Source organism: Nyctibius grandis, chromosome 17 (genome assembly GCF_013368605.1).
Source record: "Nyctibius grandis isolate bNycGra1 chromosome 17, bNycGra1.pri, whole genome shotgun sequence".
Lineage (NCBI taxonomy): Eukaryota > Metazoa > Chordata > Aves > Nyctibiiformes > Nyctibiidae > Nyctibius > Nyctibius grandis.
In genome coordinates, this window is record NC_090674.1 from 6,397,440 (window position 1) to 6,417,285 (window position 19,846).

Below are 19,846 nucleotides of genomic sequence, written 5' to 3' on the forward strand. Positions count from 1 at the left end.
CGCGTGACAGAGGCGCGGCGTCTCGCTGGTGACGCAACTTCGTGCGACCGCGCCCCGGGCCAATGGGAGGCCGCCGCCGCGCACGCGCGCGGGGTGACGGGGGAGCGGCGCGTCCTCCGCGTGCGCCCGTGCCGCCGGCCGCCTCATGTCGTGGCTCTTCGGGCTGAACCGCGGCGCGGCCCCCGCGGGCGGTGGGGACGCGGCGCCCGGCGCCACCGGCATCACCCTCCCGCCAGCCCCGGGCGGCGGCGGCAGCGGCACCGGGGATCGCCAGCCGCCCAAGGACAAATGGAGCAACTTCGACCCCACGGGCCTGGAGCGGGCGGCCAAGGCGGCGCGGGAGCTGGACGCGTCCCGTGAGTGAGGGGCTGGGGCGGGGGTCGCCTCGCCGCTCGCGGTGCCCTAGGTTCGCGGCCGTTAGTCGGTACCTCGCGCCCTGTCGGGTCCTGTCGGCTGCCCTCGGCAGCCTCCGGCTCTTGCCGCGCTCGCCCGGGGCCGCTGCTCCGTGCCAGGGGCTTATAGGGCCCCGAGGTCGGCCCTCCGGGTCGGTGGCTTCCTCTGAACGCTTCCTCCGGGGCCTCTGAAGGGAGAGGGTGGTACTGGAGCACCTTCTCGGCAGGGTAGACCTGTTGACTTTGGATCACGGGTGTGCTGGGAAGGTGTCTGAGTATCTGTGGGCACGGAGGGGGCACGGGCGGCTTCAGAGCTGTGCCCTACACAGGCTCAGGTAGGGCCAGGTTGGATTGAATAGACTGAGCGTTTTCTTGCTTGAGAAAACACCTTTGTGCTCTCGATAACCACTTCCCACTGTCACTTTCAGGCCATGCCAAAGATGCTCTTAGTCTTGCGCAGATGCAAGAGCAGACCTTGCAGCTGGAACAGCAAGCAAAACTGAAGGTATGTTGGAACTCATCATGTGTTGTACAGCCAGCCCGCCTCAGGCAACTGCCAGGTTTCTGGGGGGCTAATTATGAGATTTCGTACAATCATACTTTATGATCGTATTTTCGCTTTCTCGTGTTGTTGGTCAGCTTTGCAGGGTACCACTCTGATTACAGATGGATTTCTTGGAATATAATTGTCACTAGCACTTCTCTATCAGATGACGTATTGAGCTCATTTCTCATGATTATCTCTTTATTTAATAGGAGTACGAAGCTGCCATAGAACAACTGAAGAATGAGCAGATACGGGTGCAAGCAGAAGAAAGACGAAAAACACTCAGTGAAGAAACAAAACAGCATCAAGCAGTAAGGGAATGAGGGGGAAGCCAAGTGATGGGAGACCTTGTTTGTGTCCTCCTTTATGGAAAAGGCAACAATGCATTAATTGTCCCTTTTGGGGGGGCGGGGGAAAGGGGACTGGTAGTAGCAGTTACTCATGTTGTGTGCTCTTTGAAGTTTTCATAAAGGAATTATCAGGGAAGTGCGATTGAACATGCTGAGATACACTTGTTTGTGTCTAACAGCTGATGGTATTAAAAGGCTGAAGGCTGCTGGCTTATATGTGTTAGCCTGGGCAATGAAATGTCTCAAGTTATTTGGATTTCAGTCTTAAGTAGCCTGCAACCCTGTTTCTTCCAAGTTTGATCTTTTAGACAGAAAAAAAACCTTAAGAGGAGAAGTGATGCAAATCTGAGAGTTACCAGAGGCTGTGTTGTGAGCAATGCTGGTGCTTTCTGGTGTGTTTTAGCATGAGTTACTGAAATGGCAATAATACTGAAATCAGGGAAATCTATTATGCTAATAGCTGATGTATGGTGACTCTTTACTTTGAGAGCACAGGAAATTAGGGGATTGATTAATTCTAATTGAATGTCTAGCTTGAGAAGATAGCTAGAACTGCTTATTTGGCACATGTTGCTTTTTATACCATCAAAGTTTGAACTTTGAACGGGGCTGGCTCAGGAAACAGGCTTCACAGTCATCTGCCCTGTTCATGAGTTAGCTCTTGAACTCCTGCAGTTCACAGGGAATCATTTGAAGTGAAAGCAAACTTGGTCATGATTTACCTCTGAAGTGCCAGGCTTTACAGATGTTGAGGAGATAACTTGCAAGCTCTTCTGCTGTCTGTGTATTTGCAAGAGAGAATAATCTCCCTTGTACAGAGTCCTCCTTGCTGATGGGTATGGGCCCTCAGACCATGTTCAGTTGAGTGGAGGTGACATGGGTTTATTTGCCAGTTGCAGTGGGAAATCGATGAGAGAAATTAACGAGAAACAAGAAAATCAATCAGAAACAGAGCTCATCTGACAGGCAGCATGTCTTGACAGTTCTGTTGCCTGCAATCGCCAGTCCAGATAATGTGTTTTAGAACATGAAAATCTTGTTTTTCCCATTAAAGTAAATTTCCTTTTCTGGGCCAAGAAACACTTGTTCTTTGTTTTTTGTATCTGTGATACCTTAAAATGAAGTCAGACTATATAGATTTTTCAGCATAGAGGAGTTTTTGGTACTGACTGAGACTGTTTTGCCCCAAACTTTGCCCTGTTCATATCCAAACTTGGGCAAACTTATTTTTTATTTTGTTTTTTCCCCCACATGTTCCAAACCTCATTGCCCTCAGGACTAGGTTCTCTTAAATGCCTAATTTATATTCTGAGTACTCTTTTTTTTTTTTTTGAAGCGAGCTCAATACCAGGACAAATTGGCAAGGCAGCGCTACGATGAACAGATGCGACAGCAGGTATGATAGCTTCCTTCTCTAACCCAGCTGGGAGCTGTGTAGTAGCTTTCTTAAGTCAAAGTGGTGATCTGTAACTGTACCCAATAGTGCTGGCCAGGTGGCCACTAGACACGGTGCCTTTCATCTGTCCTGTTTGCTGGGCATCAACAGCACTGGCTGGGCAAATCAAAGGTCGGGAATGAGGACAAAGCAGCTAGGAGCGTGGGATTAAGAGTATGAAGCTGGGAGATGGGGAGAGGAAGAATGCACTCCAACCTAAGCACTAGCTTCTTGAAAACATTTGTAGTACTTAAGCTTACACAAATACCTACTTGACCGAGTTCTTACAACTTTAACGCATCTTCTGCTGTCATCTCTGCCTGTAGCAACTTGCTAATGAAGAGAATCTGAGGAAGCAGGAGGAATCTGTACAGAAGCAGGAAGCCATGAGGCGTGGTAAGCTAGTGATTTTTCTTTATCTAGTGACAGAGGATGGGCAGATGAGTTCTCTGCACTGATCTTTGATTCCTTGTCCATATTGGTTGATGCTCCATTAGAGTGATGTGTTAATGTCATGTTGGCAGGTAACAGGTAAATCCTGGCAGTGCTAGAACTACCAATTGCTTCCAAGATTAGTTTTGTAAGTTGCACTGCTAAGCGTCTGCCCTGTGGTACTTGGATTTCCCAATGAACTGTCAGCATCTCCTGATGTAGCAGCTGAAATTCTTATTTTATACTGAGGCAATCTAAAATTGAACCAGTTTTGAGGAGGGAAGAGAAACAAAATAGCTCCTGGGAGGAACGGTTGAATCTGTGTCACCTAGTCTCCGTTCACTGTTTCCTGTAGAAAATAAAAGCTGAGTAATGACATTTTAGTCTGAAACTTGCTTTGTTTCTTTTCGTTGTTGTGGAATTGCCAGAATCACTGGGTTTGTGGAGCTCCAGTGGGACTCAGCTGGTGCACAAGACCTCTGTACACAGAGGTGGACTGCTGTGTTGTCCACTTCTTGCTGCCATCTAGTCTACCGTCAGTGTTCGTCGGTACCTTTTGAGGGCAGTATTGTAGCAACCACGTCACAAAGTTCAGTGGTGAAACCGTGCAGGAGGGTGATTTTACTCTTGTAGTATCCACCTACTCACAGGCACCAAGATAGGAATGTCAAGGTATCCTGTCCAGCATTTGGGTATCAAGATGGGTGTCGGGTATCGAGTAGCTGGGTGGTCCAGGCAGGATTTCTTGCAGTGACACTGAAGTTAGAGGGTGCTGGCTGTGAAGCCCTCATCTGCTGGGTTGTTCATTCGCCATTCACATCAATCTTAACGTGCCTGTTGCAATTCTGTGTGTCTGAAGTAACAGTGCTTCCAAACTCCTGTTTGGGACAGCATTTTACAGGCAACTCAGTTTTGCTTCTTTTCTTGCAAGTGGTGTATGTTACACTGTGTGTAGGTACTGGCCCAGGGTTGTCCTTCGTTGTCTCTAGTGTGTCACCCTTCCTCTCTGAAACGATGTTGATGAGCAGCAGCAGTGCTTAGCACTGTGATTCTCCCCCTCTCTGTTGTTTTATCCCTTATTGTCTAGCTTGTCTCTGGCTAGAGTTTGCCCTGAGCAATTTTTCTGGTAAAAAACTTCCAGAACTGAAGGATGATTATCATCTTGCAGTGTACTGTCTAGAGAAGGCCACCTATTTGGTGTGTAATCCCTCTGAGCACAGAGTGAAAACTCCTTGTCTGTCTTCTGGAATATTGTGCTGGTTGGCTGCCTTTTGGGGGAGGCTGGGAGGGAGTTAAGATCTTGAAATCTGCTGCTATGGGACCATCTGGCTGTTGTGAAGCCGGGATGAAGCAACGCATCTCTTTCACCCGCCTGCTACCTGGGATTGAGCCAGTCCAAAAGATTGTCCTCTTCTCTGCTTTTTTCTTTTTTAAGCTACTGTAGAGCGAGAGATGGAGCTGCGGCACAAGAACGAAATGCTGCGCGTGGAGGCAGAGGCCAGAGCCCGTGCCAAGGCTGAGCGGGAGAACGCAGACATCATCCGGGAGCAGATCCGCTTAAAAGCTGCTGAACATCGCCAGACAGTGTTGGAGTCTCTCAAGTATGTGCAAGCCAAGAGAAGGGTGTGGGCTGCCTTGCTGCTTGTGCAGATTTCTCCTGTCATGTAGGAAACCTTGCTGTTTATTCCTCTAAGCTCTGAGGAGTATCAGAAGTTAGTTAGTACACTTTTGTACTCTGAACAACAGGAATTATGTTAGAGGACCCTCTCTTGTCTTGCTAACTGTGATCTGAATGTGAACCAGAGAGACTATTTGTAGAGTTGTGAATTTAATACAATTTTTCTAACCGATTCCCTCAAGCCTTATTTACTAAGACTGAGACTCAATTATTCTGAAAACTCTCAGAGTTCTTTCGGTTTGTGAACATATGCCATAAAGGTATAAAGCAGTCTGTCCAAAGGGGTGAGCATTTAGATTTGCAATTTGTTAATTTCAGGTCTTCTGAGGGTTTGGATAAAAACTTTAGAATTAAATGAATTTTATTACAGTTCAGCACCAATAATGTATTAAAGAAAGAAATGGATACAGTCTTAATGCCAAATGCTCTTCTGGATTTAATCCCAGATCAGGTGTAGACATCAGATGATTATAAATGTATTTGCTGTGTTTGTTCATGTTGCAGTCCCCAGTGAGCCCTCAGTCAGCTTTGGTTGGTTCTGAAGAAGATCGTTATAAAGTTGTCTTGTAAATTGTTTCGATTCAGTATTTGAAATCCCTTTCTCTTCTCCTGCTTGCCTTGCTGTTTGCTTACCACAGGACAGCTGGGACGCTCTTTGGGGAAGGATTCCGTGCCTTTGTAACAGACTGGGATAAAGTTACGGCCACGGTAAGGCTGCGATGTGTACCTGTAACTTGCACAAAAGGCTGTGTGTAAATGTGTGTGAAGCTGACTCCTTGCTCTGATGGGTTTATAAACTGTGAACCCTGGTGGGAATTTGCTGCTCGCTTAGTGCTCTGCACAGCCCTCATTTAAGGCGTACTGTGCTTCAGATTTTTATTCAAATTAATTCTCGTTCTCTCTGTAGAGATAATTAGTTTCCCTCTAAACCAACGGTCTAAAAAAAATTTTGATCTTGTACCCCTTAGAGTAAAAAATTTCTGAGAACACTCCCGCAGAAAATAGAGATACATCATGAAAGCTTAGGTTTTGTTTTTATATTATAATATTAAGGGACATGATTTTAAGGCCACAGGAAGTCTTCAGTACTCCCCTTCTGCATGCATTCTGTCTCTGAGCTGCAGTTTCTTCCCCCCAAGTTAGCTGCCCAGAGCTTGCCTGCTGCTCTCATCCCAGGTGGATGGCAGGCTGTCAGCTCTCTGTGATCAGGGAGCCTGAGGGTACCATTTTCATCTATAAAGGAGCACTCGTAGTCTCTGAAACTTCAAGACCTTGCAGGGCATCATAATCTAAAACCCGCTTTGCTGCTTATCTCATAACTTTATATCTAATTTTGATGTAGCCTAGAGGGCACTTGGAGAACTGTTTTGTGTGCTAAATAAGTTGATTAAAAGCTGGACCAGCATCTTTTCACAGGACAAAAGAGCGTGGCAGTGGCTGGACATAAAGTTGTTTCTTAGTGTACTAGTTACAACAAAACTTTACAGTGAAAATATATTTTTAGTGGCATGGCTTGTTAAAATGGACATTTTGCTTTAAGTCAGTCACTACCATTTGCTCCAGGCTCCATTTTTAAGCACACAGGCTGATACAAAGGACACTTTGCCTGACTGTGCTGGGGAGAACAAGACATGCTTTTAGTGGACCCTTTTGTCATCTGTAGGCTGTACCTGGAATGCCTGCAGTATTCAGAGCCTTTTGTAGATTAGTGCTTGCTGCTTTTAGCTCAATATTCTCTTGACCCAGATACCAGTTTCCTGCATTATGGTCATTTTTGCTTCTGACAAGCTCTTGTCTTGTGAATTTGGGACAAAAAAAAGAAAGTACATATATTTTTGGAAAGGAGATAACACAGCTGGAACTTATATTTCCTGTTGCTTTGAAAAATGACTAAGGTAAGAATTAGCCAGTTATTTTAAGGTTCTTAACTGCTTGCACAGAATACCTGAAAGAAATCCCAAACCACACCACTTCCCCAATGTGCTTTTATTCATAACACTGGAAGCTAAAGCTTCAGCATTATGGGAGATACTGTTTTCTCCTAGGAGGCTTATACCTCTGGTTTGTAGCAAAGCCTGATGGCTGCTTGTCTTAATGCATACTCAGATAAAGGTCTGAAAAGCCATGCACATTGAGCAGAGAGTACATACTTCTGGATACATGACGATATGCATTACTTGTGCTTCCTTTGCCTTTCACACTGCAAGATGCAAGAGCACTAAATGCCCCCATGAGTAGGAAGTGTGAGCACTTGACTGTCTGAACAGGTGTAAAACATCTTACCAAAAATAAACACATAGTGGTCAGCATTTGTCCTGAATCTTAATTCCCCACCACAGGACATGCTACACACAACAGCATTGCCTTGCCAAGTGTTCTTCCTAATCCTTCTCCTTTTCTTTGCAGGTGGCAGGCCTAACCCTGCTGGCAGTGGGTGTTTACTCTGCCAAGAATGCCACGGCAGTAGCAGGGCGATACATAGAAGCACGTTTGGGCAAACCTTCCCTGGTGAGAGAAACCTCACGCATTACTGTGCTGGAGGCACTGAAGCATCCTATCAAGGTAAATTTTAGCTTCTTTTTTTTGGTGTTGCACTCAGCCATGAGGATGCAAAACTCCTTTTGCAGCTCTTTGTGTCAGGCAGGGATCTGTCCATGGGTCTGTGAATAAACATACTGTTAGAGATAGCATAGGTGGGCTGAGCTCATTGTCATTTCATATGACCTTTTTGTCCAGGTGAGTTGTCAAAGCTGTGGTTGGTTTCTACGTGTCAGTAATTGAATTTGTCCTCTCTAGGTTGGTAAGCGTCTTACCAGCAAGGCTCAGGATGCCCTTGAAGGAGTTGTTCTCAGTGTGAGTACTCTAATTTGCTATCTTGGTCTGTGAAGGATGACTTTGGAATCTAAATAAGAAAGGCTGTTCCCTTACACTCACTTCAAAAGCTGTAATTCCAGTAATTCTGGAGACATAGCACCCTTGGGGCACTGAGACGGTAAATAAGCTGTGTTCAGTGTGACGTGCATTAAGCACTCTCTTAACCTTTTTTCCTCTGTGCAAAGCAGTTGGAAGACTTAGTTCATCCTTGTCCTGCTGCTGTTTTTTCTTTTGAAAGAATTTTAGCCAAGTGGACAGAACTTTAAAGTGAGTAAATCCTGACATAGAAGGGGAATAGACCCTGGTCTGAAGTAATAAGCAGCTGAAGTTAAGGCTTAAAAGCTTGAGACTGTAGGAGTGCTGCCTACTTGCTGGTACTGATCTGTGAACCTCATAAATTCAAGTCTCTTGGTACTTTCTGTTCCTTAAATTTAACCCTTTTCTTGCAGCCACAGTTAGAAGCACGTGTGAGAGACATTGCCATAGCAACGAGAAATACAAAAAAGAACAAAAGCCTCTACAGGAATATTCTTATGTACGGTCCCCCTGGCACTGGAAAGACGCTCTTTGCCAAGGTAAAACCCTGCCAAGATTCTGACAACCTGCACGATGCAGGGTGCTCTGAAAACTTCAGGGTCTAAGCACCCTCTCCAGTCTGAAATCTGTTGCTGTAGTATTGCATAAACTTTGTGTTCTTGTTTTTCTGTTGGGAAGGGAGGAAAGGGCATCCAGCCTGCTTCAACTCTGAATTAGTACAGTCACTTGGATTTTAGTGCTAAGCGTAGGCAGAAGAGCCCTTCCATCTGGAAGAGGCACTTGACAACTGTGACTTATGAAATTGCAACCCCAGCCTGCTGTCTCATTTCCACCTCTCAATTTTATGCACTTATCTAAATAGGGTCTTTCCTGCTGTCGCTTACTAATCCCGGGGCAGAGAAGAGACAGGTGTGGCTTCACTGTGCACATGTGCTGCCAGGATGGTTTTTGCATGGATTTGAGTCAGGATTTGATTTCTGACTTGCTCTTCAGTGCTTGTCCACTAGATTTGAGGTTTTATATACTTGTTTAACGGTGACAGATTTGACGTGCTGATGCAAGTTGAATGTGTTTTTCTCTATCAATACATTAAGCCCATATCCCAATAGATTTTTTGCTGCCTACTCTGACAGTATGCCACCTCGTTTGGATTTCTAAAGCCAGTAGAGGGGGACAGGTCTAGGACAATGCACAAGTTAAAGAAGATCTAAGAACTCTCGGCAGTGCCTTCTAGCATTAAAATTTCGTGCATTGCCAAAAGACTTACTCTTCCATCTTTCATTCCTGTTCACAGCGATGCTAAAAGCTGCCCTTAAGCAACTAAAGCAGTAGTCTCTTCTCTAAAAGCATACTTACCCTCTGCAAATAAGCATGCTGATAGGACTAAACTACTTTTATTTCCCTCCTCATCTTCAGTGGCCTTGCAGTGAAAGAGAGTGTTTAACCCCCTGTTTTTGATTCCTTGCAGAAATTAGCTGTGCACTCAGGCATGGATTATGCCATCATGACGGGTGGCGACGTGGCCCCCATGGGGCGGGAGGGAGTTACTGCCATGCATAAACTCTTCGACTGGGCAAACACCAGTAGGAGAGGGTAAGTAGAGGTTCTTCTGAATCCTTAATTTGTTTTGTTTGCTCAAAGAAACTCACTGCAACGATGTAGTTCAGACCCCTGATCTCTGTTATTGAGTGATACTCTTGCACAGATGAGGTAACGCTGACCAGGCATAACATCTCCTAAAGTTTTCCTAGAATGGGTGAATTCTTGCTGCTTAATAATATTTAAAAGACTGAAAGCTTTTGCTCTTGGGCTCCCTCAAACCCTTCTTGTTTACTTCAGATTTTCCAGATCAGTCATAGCTTGATTCTCTGCTGATCTCACCAGGCAGGTGGAGAGATGCTGCCCACTTGAAGGCTGGGACACATGTCTTTCAGAGTGATTAGTTTTCTGACAGTAGTTAGAAGACTTAGCACATATGGAGGTGTAACCAGGTGTTTACACTCTTTGGATATTATGTTCCCTGTTACAATTGCTCAGATTTTAGAGTCTGATAAGTGTCCAGCTTCTTGTTTACTTCTGGGTCTCAAGCAGAAGTAGCAAACTATAAGAAATAAAAGAGGATGGGGGGAGGCATGCTAAAGGCAGTGACGTTAGCTGCTGTGCTTTTTCAGTCACCTTTAAAAGAAAACTTTTCTCTGCAGAAAAGCATTTGTGATGAGGCTAAATCTTGACTCCCTGGTTTTGTAAGAGTACGTAGTTAATTTGTTGACACTAATGTAAATGGATTTGTGTAGTCCAGAGGTAACTAAGAAGTAGCTTGTCCAGCCAGGATATTAAAATTCAATAGGGAGCTTGCAGTGGGCGTCAGTTTGGTTTCTTTTTGTGTGGTTTTGATTGCAGGTCTTCTGTAAATGTGGCTAACTGGTGATTTACGTGTTCTCTGATTGCTTTAGATGGACATTATCTTGCAGTGTCTGTTTTAATCCTTGCTGCATTCATCATCTTAATGTTTCTATTTCCCCTTTGAAAAAAAAAAACCAAAACTTGCAGAGTTGTAAGCTTTGGGCTTACAGCTGGTCCCAGCTGTGGGTGCCTGGTAGTGGGACAGGAGAATCCTTACCCGTTTGAGCCTCACTTACCTGTCTCCTGTTACTGTGTAGTGCTTTCCTTTTACAGCCTCTTGCTGTTTGTGGATGAAGCAGATGCATTTCTGCGGAAGAGGGCAACAGTAAGTACTTCTCTGTGTCTGTTATCTGTGTATGCTGCAGAGTTAGTCAGCCCACAGCCGCCTTGTTTAACCTGATTAGCTGGCTTCAACGGGCAAAAGGCTAAACCTGGCCGGTGCCTTACTGCTCACCTGATGAAGTGATGCAGTGACAAGAAATTAGTGCCTTGCAGCTGGATGGAATGAGCATCTCAAGACTGACTTGAGAATTCCTCCCTGCAAAAGACGGGTGACATCATCTTTTTGGAGGTTTTGCAGGTGACTGGGCAGTAGGAAATAGAGAGGTGTGTCTTGAAAACAAGAGAAGATTGTCCTCACTGCAGAGCTGGTACCCTGCAGGGTTTTTTTTGTCCCAACAGATATTTATCTTGGGAGGTTTTCATAACAGAACTGCTTTTCAGTACTTGCACAAAGCTACACTAGCATCTTCTTCTGTACAAATGATTTATGTTTTCAAAGTAAGTCACCATATTGTACATTGAATCTGGTCTATTTAAAGAGCTATCCCTAGAAGATTACTTTGAATGTGTGAATTCTTTGCTGTGGCTTATTTTCCTCTTAAGTATCTTATTGGACTTCCCAGCTAAAATAGTGTTCAGCAGGGAAAACCACCTGGGCCAGTGATTGGTGCCTTGGGTTTGAAATCAAGAGAATCACTGAATGACTGTGGGCAAATATTTAATTTCTCTGCTGGAAGCTTTCATTCCTAACCTTTTTCCTGGGTATTTAAATTGATCCTTTTTTTTCAAGGTATTACAGTGCTTTGGATTCTGCTGTAATGCAAATGCTTGACAATAATGGAACTCACTTTGTCAATAATGCTGCTTAAAGCTGTGACCTGTCTTAGGTCCCCAAGCAGTTGATCTTCCTTTGGATTTCATCTTTGCAGGAGAAAATCAGTGAAGATCTCAGAGCAACTTTAAATGCATTCCTGCACAGAACAGGGCAGCACAGCAACAAGTGAGTGTCCAGTTTCAGCCCCTACAGCAGCTGGTATTTCCCTGAATTGAGGAAAGTCTGTAAAGGGCCTGTGGTGTGCAAATGAAAGTTGGAAACGTATGATCTGTGCTACTAAGGGCTTGAAAAAAATCTGCAGAGAATATCCCCTTTTCAGTTTATATACTGAATGTAGCTTGCTGCTCCTTTATCTTTCCCTGGGACCTGGAAATTAGAACTCAGAAGGGCTGTACACAGGGCAGAGGTCAGTGCTTGTAAAAAGGGTGTTTGTTTGGCCCACGTTAGCAGATGTACAAAAGGGATCTTGAACTGCCTTCCAGGACAACACTTCCCCTGCGTGTGGTATGTGGTGGTGAGCAGTTCCCTTTCATATGTCATCCATATTGTGTGGCTCCCTTCCAGCACTGTAGGGGAATTCTTTGCTGAAACAGGGGTGGTATTTGAACATGTTGATTGCCTTAATGAGTACATTCTCTTTCTTGACCAGTTACTGTTGTTTAAACAAGGACAGTATTGGGCCCATGATAATCAGTATCACAGAAGAGAATGCAGGGTTGATACTGGCTGGGTGTTTCATAATCTCAGCACTGCTGAGTTTAACAAGAGCCATTTCCTGGCTATCATAATAAAGAGAGGTAACCTTTCCTCGACCTTTTTCAAATAATCTTTGATTTGATTTTTTTTTATGTGTGTGCGAACTTTACTTAGTTGTTAAACCTGTCCTTTTGCAAAGAAATTGAGCCAACAAGAAAAGTTGTCCTTTCTTGTGCGCCTTTCCAAAATGAGTAGATTGCTAGAAAACAAGGTGTTGAGCCTGATACTCCCCATGGCAGTTCCCAATGTTCAGACTGGTTCGTTGACTTTTATTTTTATGGGTTTTTCAGTCTCTCCTCTCTTGTTTCATAATTCCAGGTTTATGCTTGTTTTAGCAAGCAACCAGCCTGAGCAATTTGATTGGGCCATCAATGACCGAATAGATGAAATGGTGAACTTTGATCTGCCCCAGCTAGAAGAACGGGAGCGGCTTGTGAGAATGTATTTTGATAGGCATGTCTTGAAGCCAGCCACAGAGGGTAAACAGTGAGTATCCCTGCAGAACTCTCCCACCCTATAGGATTCTCTTTCTTTTACTGTTTTCTTCATCTCCTTTTCTGTATATTCTGTCACACTATCTGTAAACCCACTTTAAACAAGTAGTACAGATAAGAGTTGGAGAGACGCCATCCTAGAATTTCGTGCCATGGTTTGTTGTGCCCTTAAAATTTAGGAGACCAGTTGCTGCACTGGAGGCAATAATGCAAGTAGGAACACTGTTGGAACTCCTCATATTCAAGCACTTGTCTTTGCTTGGCTTAACAGAGACAAATCAGACCAAGTGACTCGTTCCCTTGTGTGCTGTGCAGTCTTGCACTTTTTTGGTCTTAATCCAGGTACACACGTTTCTTTGTGCCACAAAATGGGGCTTTCTGAGCCCAGGAGAACAACTTTTGTACTCAGACTGGATCTTTCTACAGAGATTGATCCGATCTGATCTTTGATTTCATTGTAAGTGTTGCTCTTTACAAAGCCTCCCTCTGACTCCCTCACCCTCCTGTCCTGTCGTGTGGCTACATGTAAACTAATCCTTGTTCTTCTGCTTTTTAGGCGTTTGAAGCTGGCCCAGTTTGACTATGGGAAGAAGTGCTCGGAGATTGCCAGGTTGACAGAGGGCATGTCTGGCCGAGAGATCTCTCAGCTTGCTGTGGCGTGGCAGGTGAGTAGGGCTTTTATCACTGGGCTTCTTGGTTCCCCTTCCCTTCTTGGAAGGTTTGAGTGTTTGATGTTGGAGTCTCAGATCTTGTCTCACTTTGGAAGTTTCATTATGTCTGTATGGTAGTACTAGAATGCTGCTAGCTCTGGGGTGGGTGTCAGAATATCAGCGTAATTCCTCGGCTCATAAATAGGAACAGTTATTATAATCACTAATGGGAAATCCCTTACTGAATTGAAGTGCAGCAAACGAGTTAGGAATGGGTTTGGGCAAATTGTGCTGGCCATTACTCATGTTCCAGCTCAAGAAGCTCAGTAGAAGAGATGCCTGGTGGTGTTGCCCATAGATGTGACAGCATTAGGACACTGAAACATCATCCTTCTGCCCTGCTTTGTTCTAAACACTTTTTTAGTGCAACTTGAGTAATTGAAGGAACAAAACTAACTGGGAAATGGAGCTGAAAAGACTAGGTACTGCTACATGGTACCTATGTAGAAATAAGAAATGCAATTACTTTGAGTGCAGTTGTTCACATGCTCAACAACCTTAAGCACTCTTTTTTAATCAGGCTCGCACCTTGTTTTGTCACAGCTGCCAGTTTCTTAACTGGATTGTGTATTTTTATAAACTAACCTAGTAATATCAATTTAAGGAATACCTCCAAATTGTATGTCACGTAATTTACTAACGTCGGCTTCCTTTCAGGTGTTGTAAAAACAAAGTTGTTTGTTATTTTAAATTTAGTTTAGCAGTTCACAAACATTTTATAAAGCTTGTGCATTTCATTCCTCCACTGCTGTTTTTCTACCCTTTAAGGTGTGGAAAGTATTTATCCTTTCTAATCCATTTAACTGCAGTAGTTGTGAGCTGAGGTCCAAAGCAGCCGTTTGAGTGCTGTTAGTTCTTATTTTATTCTTTGTATGTTAGCACACAGCTGGTTAATTTAACTATGTGAATTTTGTATTATTCAAACATGTTTCAAAATGTGTGCTGTCATCTGAAAATGTATATGAAGCTTTATTTATTTTTAATTTGTTTCTGTTCTCTAACTGCCTGAAAACGTACCAGATTAGTATTGTTACCAGTTCAGTCAAGAAGCTTAGCAAGATGCTCAACAAGTGTTTGGGATTCAGAGAGGTAGTGCACATTGGTGGGTGTTAGGTGGACTGCCACGGTGGCCAACTGGCATGTGTTCAGACACCATTCTGGAGAGCAGACAGGGTGAAGGAAAGACCAGAATCTTGGGTCATTCTGCCTTTCACAGAGCCCGTACATTGTGGCTTCACTTTTTCCAAGTACAGCTGTGCTGCTTGTGGGCTTCTGGTTTTGAAACCCAGGATAAAGACTCTTAAACTGAGTGATGGTGATGTGTGAGAGAAAGTAGACCACTAATTGTCATAGAATTTCTTTATTTCTCTTCATTTAGAAGAGAACCCCCTTACCCATGTAGGTGACAGGCTTTGCTGACAGGCATTTCCTGTAATAAAAAGTTGTGATAAATGATCCTTTGCTTTTTATCAGCTTTGCTTTTTATCGCCCCTTATCTCCTAGCTTGTCATTACTCCCTGGGAATGACCTCAGCTTTTATCATTTTCCTGTCCTTCAGGATCACTTAAAGGATAAGGTGGGGGTGACTAATTCCTTAGTGTTGTTGCCCTGATCACTTTTTAAAATGTACCTCATAGTGCCAGAGTTTTTAACAAGATTCTGTGTAAAATTGCAGCCCGAGATTATGTTCCTCTCTGCTGTCATAAAACAGTCAAAGGGCTTTGGAAAAAAAAAAGCAGGAGAGGGTGGGCAAAAAGATATGAATTGTTTTGATGTAGAAGCTGCAAGAAGCTGCTTCTGTGTCAAAATCAAAGTTGTTGGTGTTCTGAAACAGAGGAGTTCATATCTTATCCCTTGTTGATCAAGAAAGGAACTATGGTGTGTTGTGGGTCAGTGTTAAAATAGCACAGGCTTTTTGCAGGTTTGTGAGGGCATCCAAAACCAGGTAAGATCTTTGCTGAACGCTGCCCTGGGAGCTGCCTGCCAGAGCTGCTGATCCCAAGTGCTACCATAGGGTTCTTTTTCAGTCATTGGGTCAAGGAATTTGGAGCTGGAGCTGACTGGAGCTTGACTAGAGCTTTCCAGAAGGCTGCATTTATGCCAGGTTCAGCCCACTGTCTTTTGACCGTGGCGAGACTTGTTAACACCTGCCTTTGTTTTTGCCTCTGTAAAGCATTCAGGGTATGGCACTTGAGTAGCTGTGATTACCTCTCTGTAAGCAGGTGGTTTAAGTGCTCTGAACCCAAGTTTTTCTCTTGAATGGTATCGGTATTTTGGGGCCTGGGTCAGCGCTAACAGCTTGTTATAGGTACCTTTGTAGCTGATACAATGCTCTCTCCTATCAGGGAATGGATTAAGGCTGCAGTTTGACAAGCATTTCTGGCAGAGTTAGTCCTGCCTCGTATTCCTGCCTTCCTGCCATCCTCTCTGTTGCGCTGGTACACCTCTTTGGATGGCTGTACTATGAACTGGGTCAGGGAGCTGATCACAATTAAAAATAGCTTGGCAAGAGAAGTTAACTGCATAGCTACGCTGTTGTCCTGGCAGATCTGAGGGGCCAGGTAGGGGCTACATGAACCAGCATAACTGGCTCATGAAAATGCTTGTCAGACTTTCCTCAGCTGGGTGCAACAGCTGTAAGGTGGTCATATACTGCTGATAGGACTGTTGACTCTTGAACTGTTGGGTCTTTTAAATTTCTGTATGACTGAACTGTTGACTCAAGATGCTGCGTGGCAAAGATGGCTGATGTGGGAATAACCTGATGTGAGCAGCACCTTTGTGAACGCACACTTGAATTTTAATCAGTTGCAAGCTACAGCTTTGTCCACCTTGGATGTGCAGAGCTGTAAGGAAGCAACGAAAGGGCTTAACCTGAGGGTTTAGGGAGCCTCTTCTGTGACTCTAGTTAAGGTGAACATCTGGGCTTCCTACTCAGTTCCCTACTTGCAGCTGCTTTTTTTTCCCCAAAGCAATGTGTCAAGTTAACAACACAGGCAGGAAGAGTTTGTTGCTTGCAATTCTAGTCCCAACCTCTATGTGATGACACCTACTCAAATCACCCACGAAGCACAGGTAGTACCAGGAAAGGCAATGAGGAATCTGTGTTGCTACTCCTCCTTCCACTCCTGAATCTGCAGAAGTGCTGTAGGAGATGGACAGGGAGCACAGGAAGGTATTTATCATGGGCTTGATGGAGTTTTGAGATGCTGGGATCCTCATCAGCTCTACTTAGCTTGCCTGGGGTCATCACTCGTGGCCAGAACTGAACCTCAGAGATGCTTTGGGAAAAAGCGAAGTTCTGAAGCAGAACAAGGAGAAACCATCGTAGCTGTCAGCTCTTCCTGAGAGTGACCTAGAACAGCAGCATGTGCCCACTCTGCTGTCCTGTGGCCTCACAGTCGTTTCCCATGAAGATGGTTTTGGCGTGCTCTGCCAATATTGCTTTAAACAAAAACATCTCAGTTAAACTAGAAGCCTGAGCAAGAGCTGCAGCTTTCATAGGCTTAATTCCACTATAAACTGGCCTTGGAATTGATTTGCTGCCTTTTACATGAAGTTCTAGTTCACTGTTGCTTCAGGCTGGCTCAGTTTGTCTTGAATTTACCAAACAGAAAAGATAAGATGCAGAAAAGCAGAGGGTGTAACCTCTAGCGCTGGGAAAAATATTGCTGTCTGGCACAGCTAATAGTCTGCATGCTAGAAATCCATTTTAATCTCTTCTGCAGAAGACTGAGCATTCCCTTTTGTCCTTGTGCTTTTCCGTTCCCCATATCTAATCCTTTATGAATATAGCATGGATTAGATGCATTTACACACTTAAAAATTCCCTTCAGATCTGTTTATAGTAATGTGCAGACTTTCTGGTTCTGCACCCTGGACTTAAACCCTTTGATATGCTTTAGATAAAACGTCAGAAAAGCAACCTTTTGCTGTGCCAAGCCATAATCTCTGGAAAATTGTTTTGGCAACACTTCAAGAGAATTCCCAGGAGTCTTGTGTCCCAGTGTTAATGATAGAGGTGAGCTCCCTGTCATTTCCTTGCCTTTTGTGCCAGTGACATAAATGCCTTTTTGCTCCCTGAACCTTTTTTATATTTAAAAAATAATAATAAAAAAATCATCTGCTTGACCAAGGTATGGGAAGGATTTAATGTTTCTATAGTGGTCTGAGCTGAAGGACATTATAAATAAGTGGAGGGGCTGGGGAGATGCTTGTGGTTTTGGTTTTTTTGAGCAGCTGTTTTCATTATAAATGTGATTCAAAGGGTACAAATTAGTTTGGCCAAGTTAAAATAAACCGTGGTTCTTGGCTGAAATGAAACATTAGGTCATCTAGTCTGGACTTGTCATCTGTGCTCCATCCCTCTGCTTCTCCCCAGCTACTTGTGTTTTCAGATCATTTAATAATTGGATTTGAGTTATAAAACATGAATAGCTGCACTGGAGGAAATGGGTTAAAATTTGTCCATGCAGAAGGCAGAGGTATGAATATAAATGAAGCGCAGCACCATTTTTGTGTGTGTGTGCAAGCTACTCCCAGAAGGGACAGCTGCTTCTCCCATTTGCTTTCTTGACAGCTAGGGCCTGAGGCTTTCTATAAATAGAAAGTCATTGAGAAAACCAACAGAGCGTGAACTGCACAGCTTTGCAGGAGTTTCCACCGTTGGATGTATGGTCTATGCAGTGGCAGGGAGGAAGGGGAGACATCCTCCCTCTTCTGTGGAGGCACACAACGCACATCCCAGGGAAGTGCTTACTCCATTTTAAAACACCAGATCCTCCTGGCTGGAGGGCTGCGTCGACAAAAGGGTGCTGCCTCCTTTTAGCTTTAAGTCCCCAGTCACATCCTGCAAAAAAAAAATATATAAAGGGGTGTGAGTGGGTTTTGGGGGTGAGTCAGAGAGGGGACTGCGACTGAACAGAACCTTTCCACCGTGCCCCCTTCACAGCCGTGAGAGGAGAACGGGTCATGTTGTGGTACACCTTGTGTAACTGTTTGTGGTGGCAGGTTATGGAAAGAGTGCTCTTCTCCTGGTGACTGTGGGGAGTCCCTGCCCCGGTGTGTACAGGCTGCCTCCTGCTCTGTGGTTGAACACAGGACAAGTGCCTTTATGCAAAGGGAGTTCTCTGTTTGCAGACCTCCTCTTTCTCTGCACTCCTTGCCTGCAGCCAGTGTTTACTCCTAACTCGAAAGGATGAGCATCAGCCTAACTTGTCACTGCTGCCTTAAGGAAGGATTACAGAGGTTTTGCACAGGGAAGGATCTGTTTTGACGCTTCTTGCAGTAAAAACCAGCGCCTGCCAGCTCTATGGTTACACATGGTTTGTGCAGGGAGACCTGTCGTGATCTAACCAGTTCCATGAAAAGGGCTACCAAGGAAGGGCTGGAAAGTAGGCTGGGGGTTGAAAACTGACTTGGATAACTTTTGCCCATTTCTTGAAATAATTATTCCTCCTGCAGTGAGGTAGCAGTGATCTAATAGGCAGGGATAATCTACTGCCTGGGCTAGTGAGTACCATGATGATACTGACTAGTGCAACAGCTCACCATGGGGTTTGTCTTCTCTTCCGTCTACGTCATTGAACAGTTTCTGTCTTGGGTGGAATAATTCAATCACAATATGCCCCTGTCACTCTTTACCTTATTGGCTTCATATGTGCAGCACTTCTAAAGCAGGAGAGGAAATTTAAGCAAGCCAAGAGTGACTGCAGCCTAACCGTACTGGCTATGTTCAGCATTATGAACCTGTGGCCTTGGCTCTTCTGAATGCAAAGATCTTGCCTCCCGAGGAATCCAGAGGCAGGTAGGCAAAGGTGCTGCTTAGTAGCTCAGAGACTTTAGTGTAGCTGTGAATGTTTCTCTGTGCTTGGGCAGATGATGTGTTTCAGTCTTGGTACAGCTGCATCAAGGAAAAGCTTTCTGATGGTGATGGGTGCCACCACTGACTTAAAACAAGACTGGGTGTTGTGCTGGGTAGTGTGGGGGCAAACGTGTGTGGAGAAGAAAACAAAAGAGAGGGACCAGTCTCAGATCTTCACTGATTCTAGGAATTGCCATCAGTAACTTATGTCTCTTCTGCCTTTGCCTCTCCAGGCTGCAGCTTATGCATCAGAGGACGGTGTTCTTACCGAGGCCATGATCGATGCTCGGGTAGCTGATGCTGTGCAGCAGCATAAACAGAAGATGGAGTGGCTGAAAACGGAGGGTGCTGAAGCAAGCAAAGGGGCTGGCAGAAACCCACTCCTGCCTTTCCCCAAAGGAACACCAGTATGAGAAGTCTGCAGGCTTCAGACCAGCATGTGTGGGGAACTGGGCAGGGGTGAAAGCTGTGAGGGCCTTTTGGGCAAATGTTTGGTGGAATCATGTGTTGAGAGAAATGTGTCCATTGGTGCAAGGGAGGGGGCACTGCCCCAGCCTGCCTTTGATTCATGTTTTGAGAGTGCACCGGAAAAAAAAATGGTTTAAGTAACGCAGAAGCAACTGTATTAAAGGACCCCCTTGCTGAAATACCCTTGACTGTGTTAGTCTGTGTGGCCTGTCCTGCTAGAGAGGCCCAAACTCCAAACCCTTTTCAGCCATTTGATGCTGTACTGAGTGTCCCAGTGATACGGGCCTGTGG

At 44.7% G+C, this 19,846-nt stretch overlaps 1 protein-coding gene across 1 annotated transcript; it reads left to right on the forward strand.

Annotated features, from left to right (window-relative positions):
• The first annotated feature begins 109 nt into the window (after positions 1-109).
• On the forward strand, positions 110-19,736 carry ATAD3A (ATPase family AAA domain containing 3A). Its single transcript, XM_068414384.1, has 16 exons — positions 110-356; positions 821-897; positions 1,149-1,250; positions 2,626-2,685; positions 3,051-3,120; positions 4,592-4,757; positions 5,473-5,542; positions 7,241-7,396; positions 7,631-7,687; positions 8,158-8,283; positions 9,213-9,337; positions 10,421-10,472; positions 11,359-11,429; positions 12,339-12,506; positions 13,071-13,179; positions 19,321-19,736. The coding sequence occupies exons 1-16, from the start codon at positions 146-148 to the stop codon at positions 19,498-19,500; spliced, it is 1,800 nt and encodes a 599-aa protein (XP_068270485.1). The 5' UTR covers positions 110-145; the 3' UTR covers positions 19,501-19,736.
• The last annotated feature ends 110 nt before the right edge of the window (positions 19,737-19,846 follow it).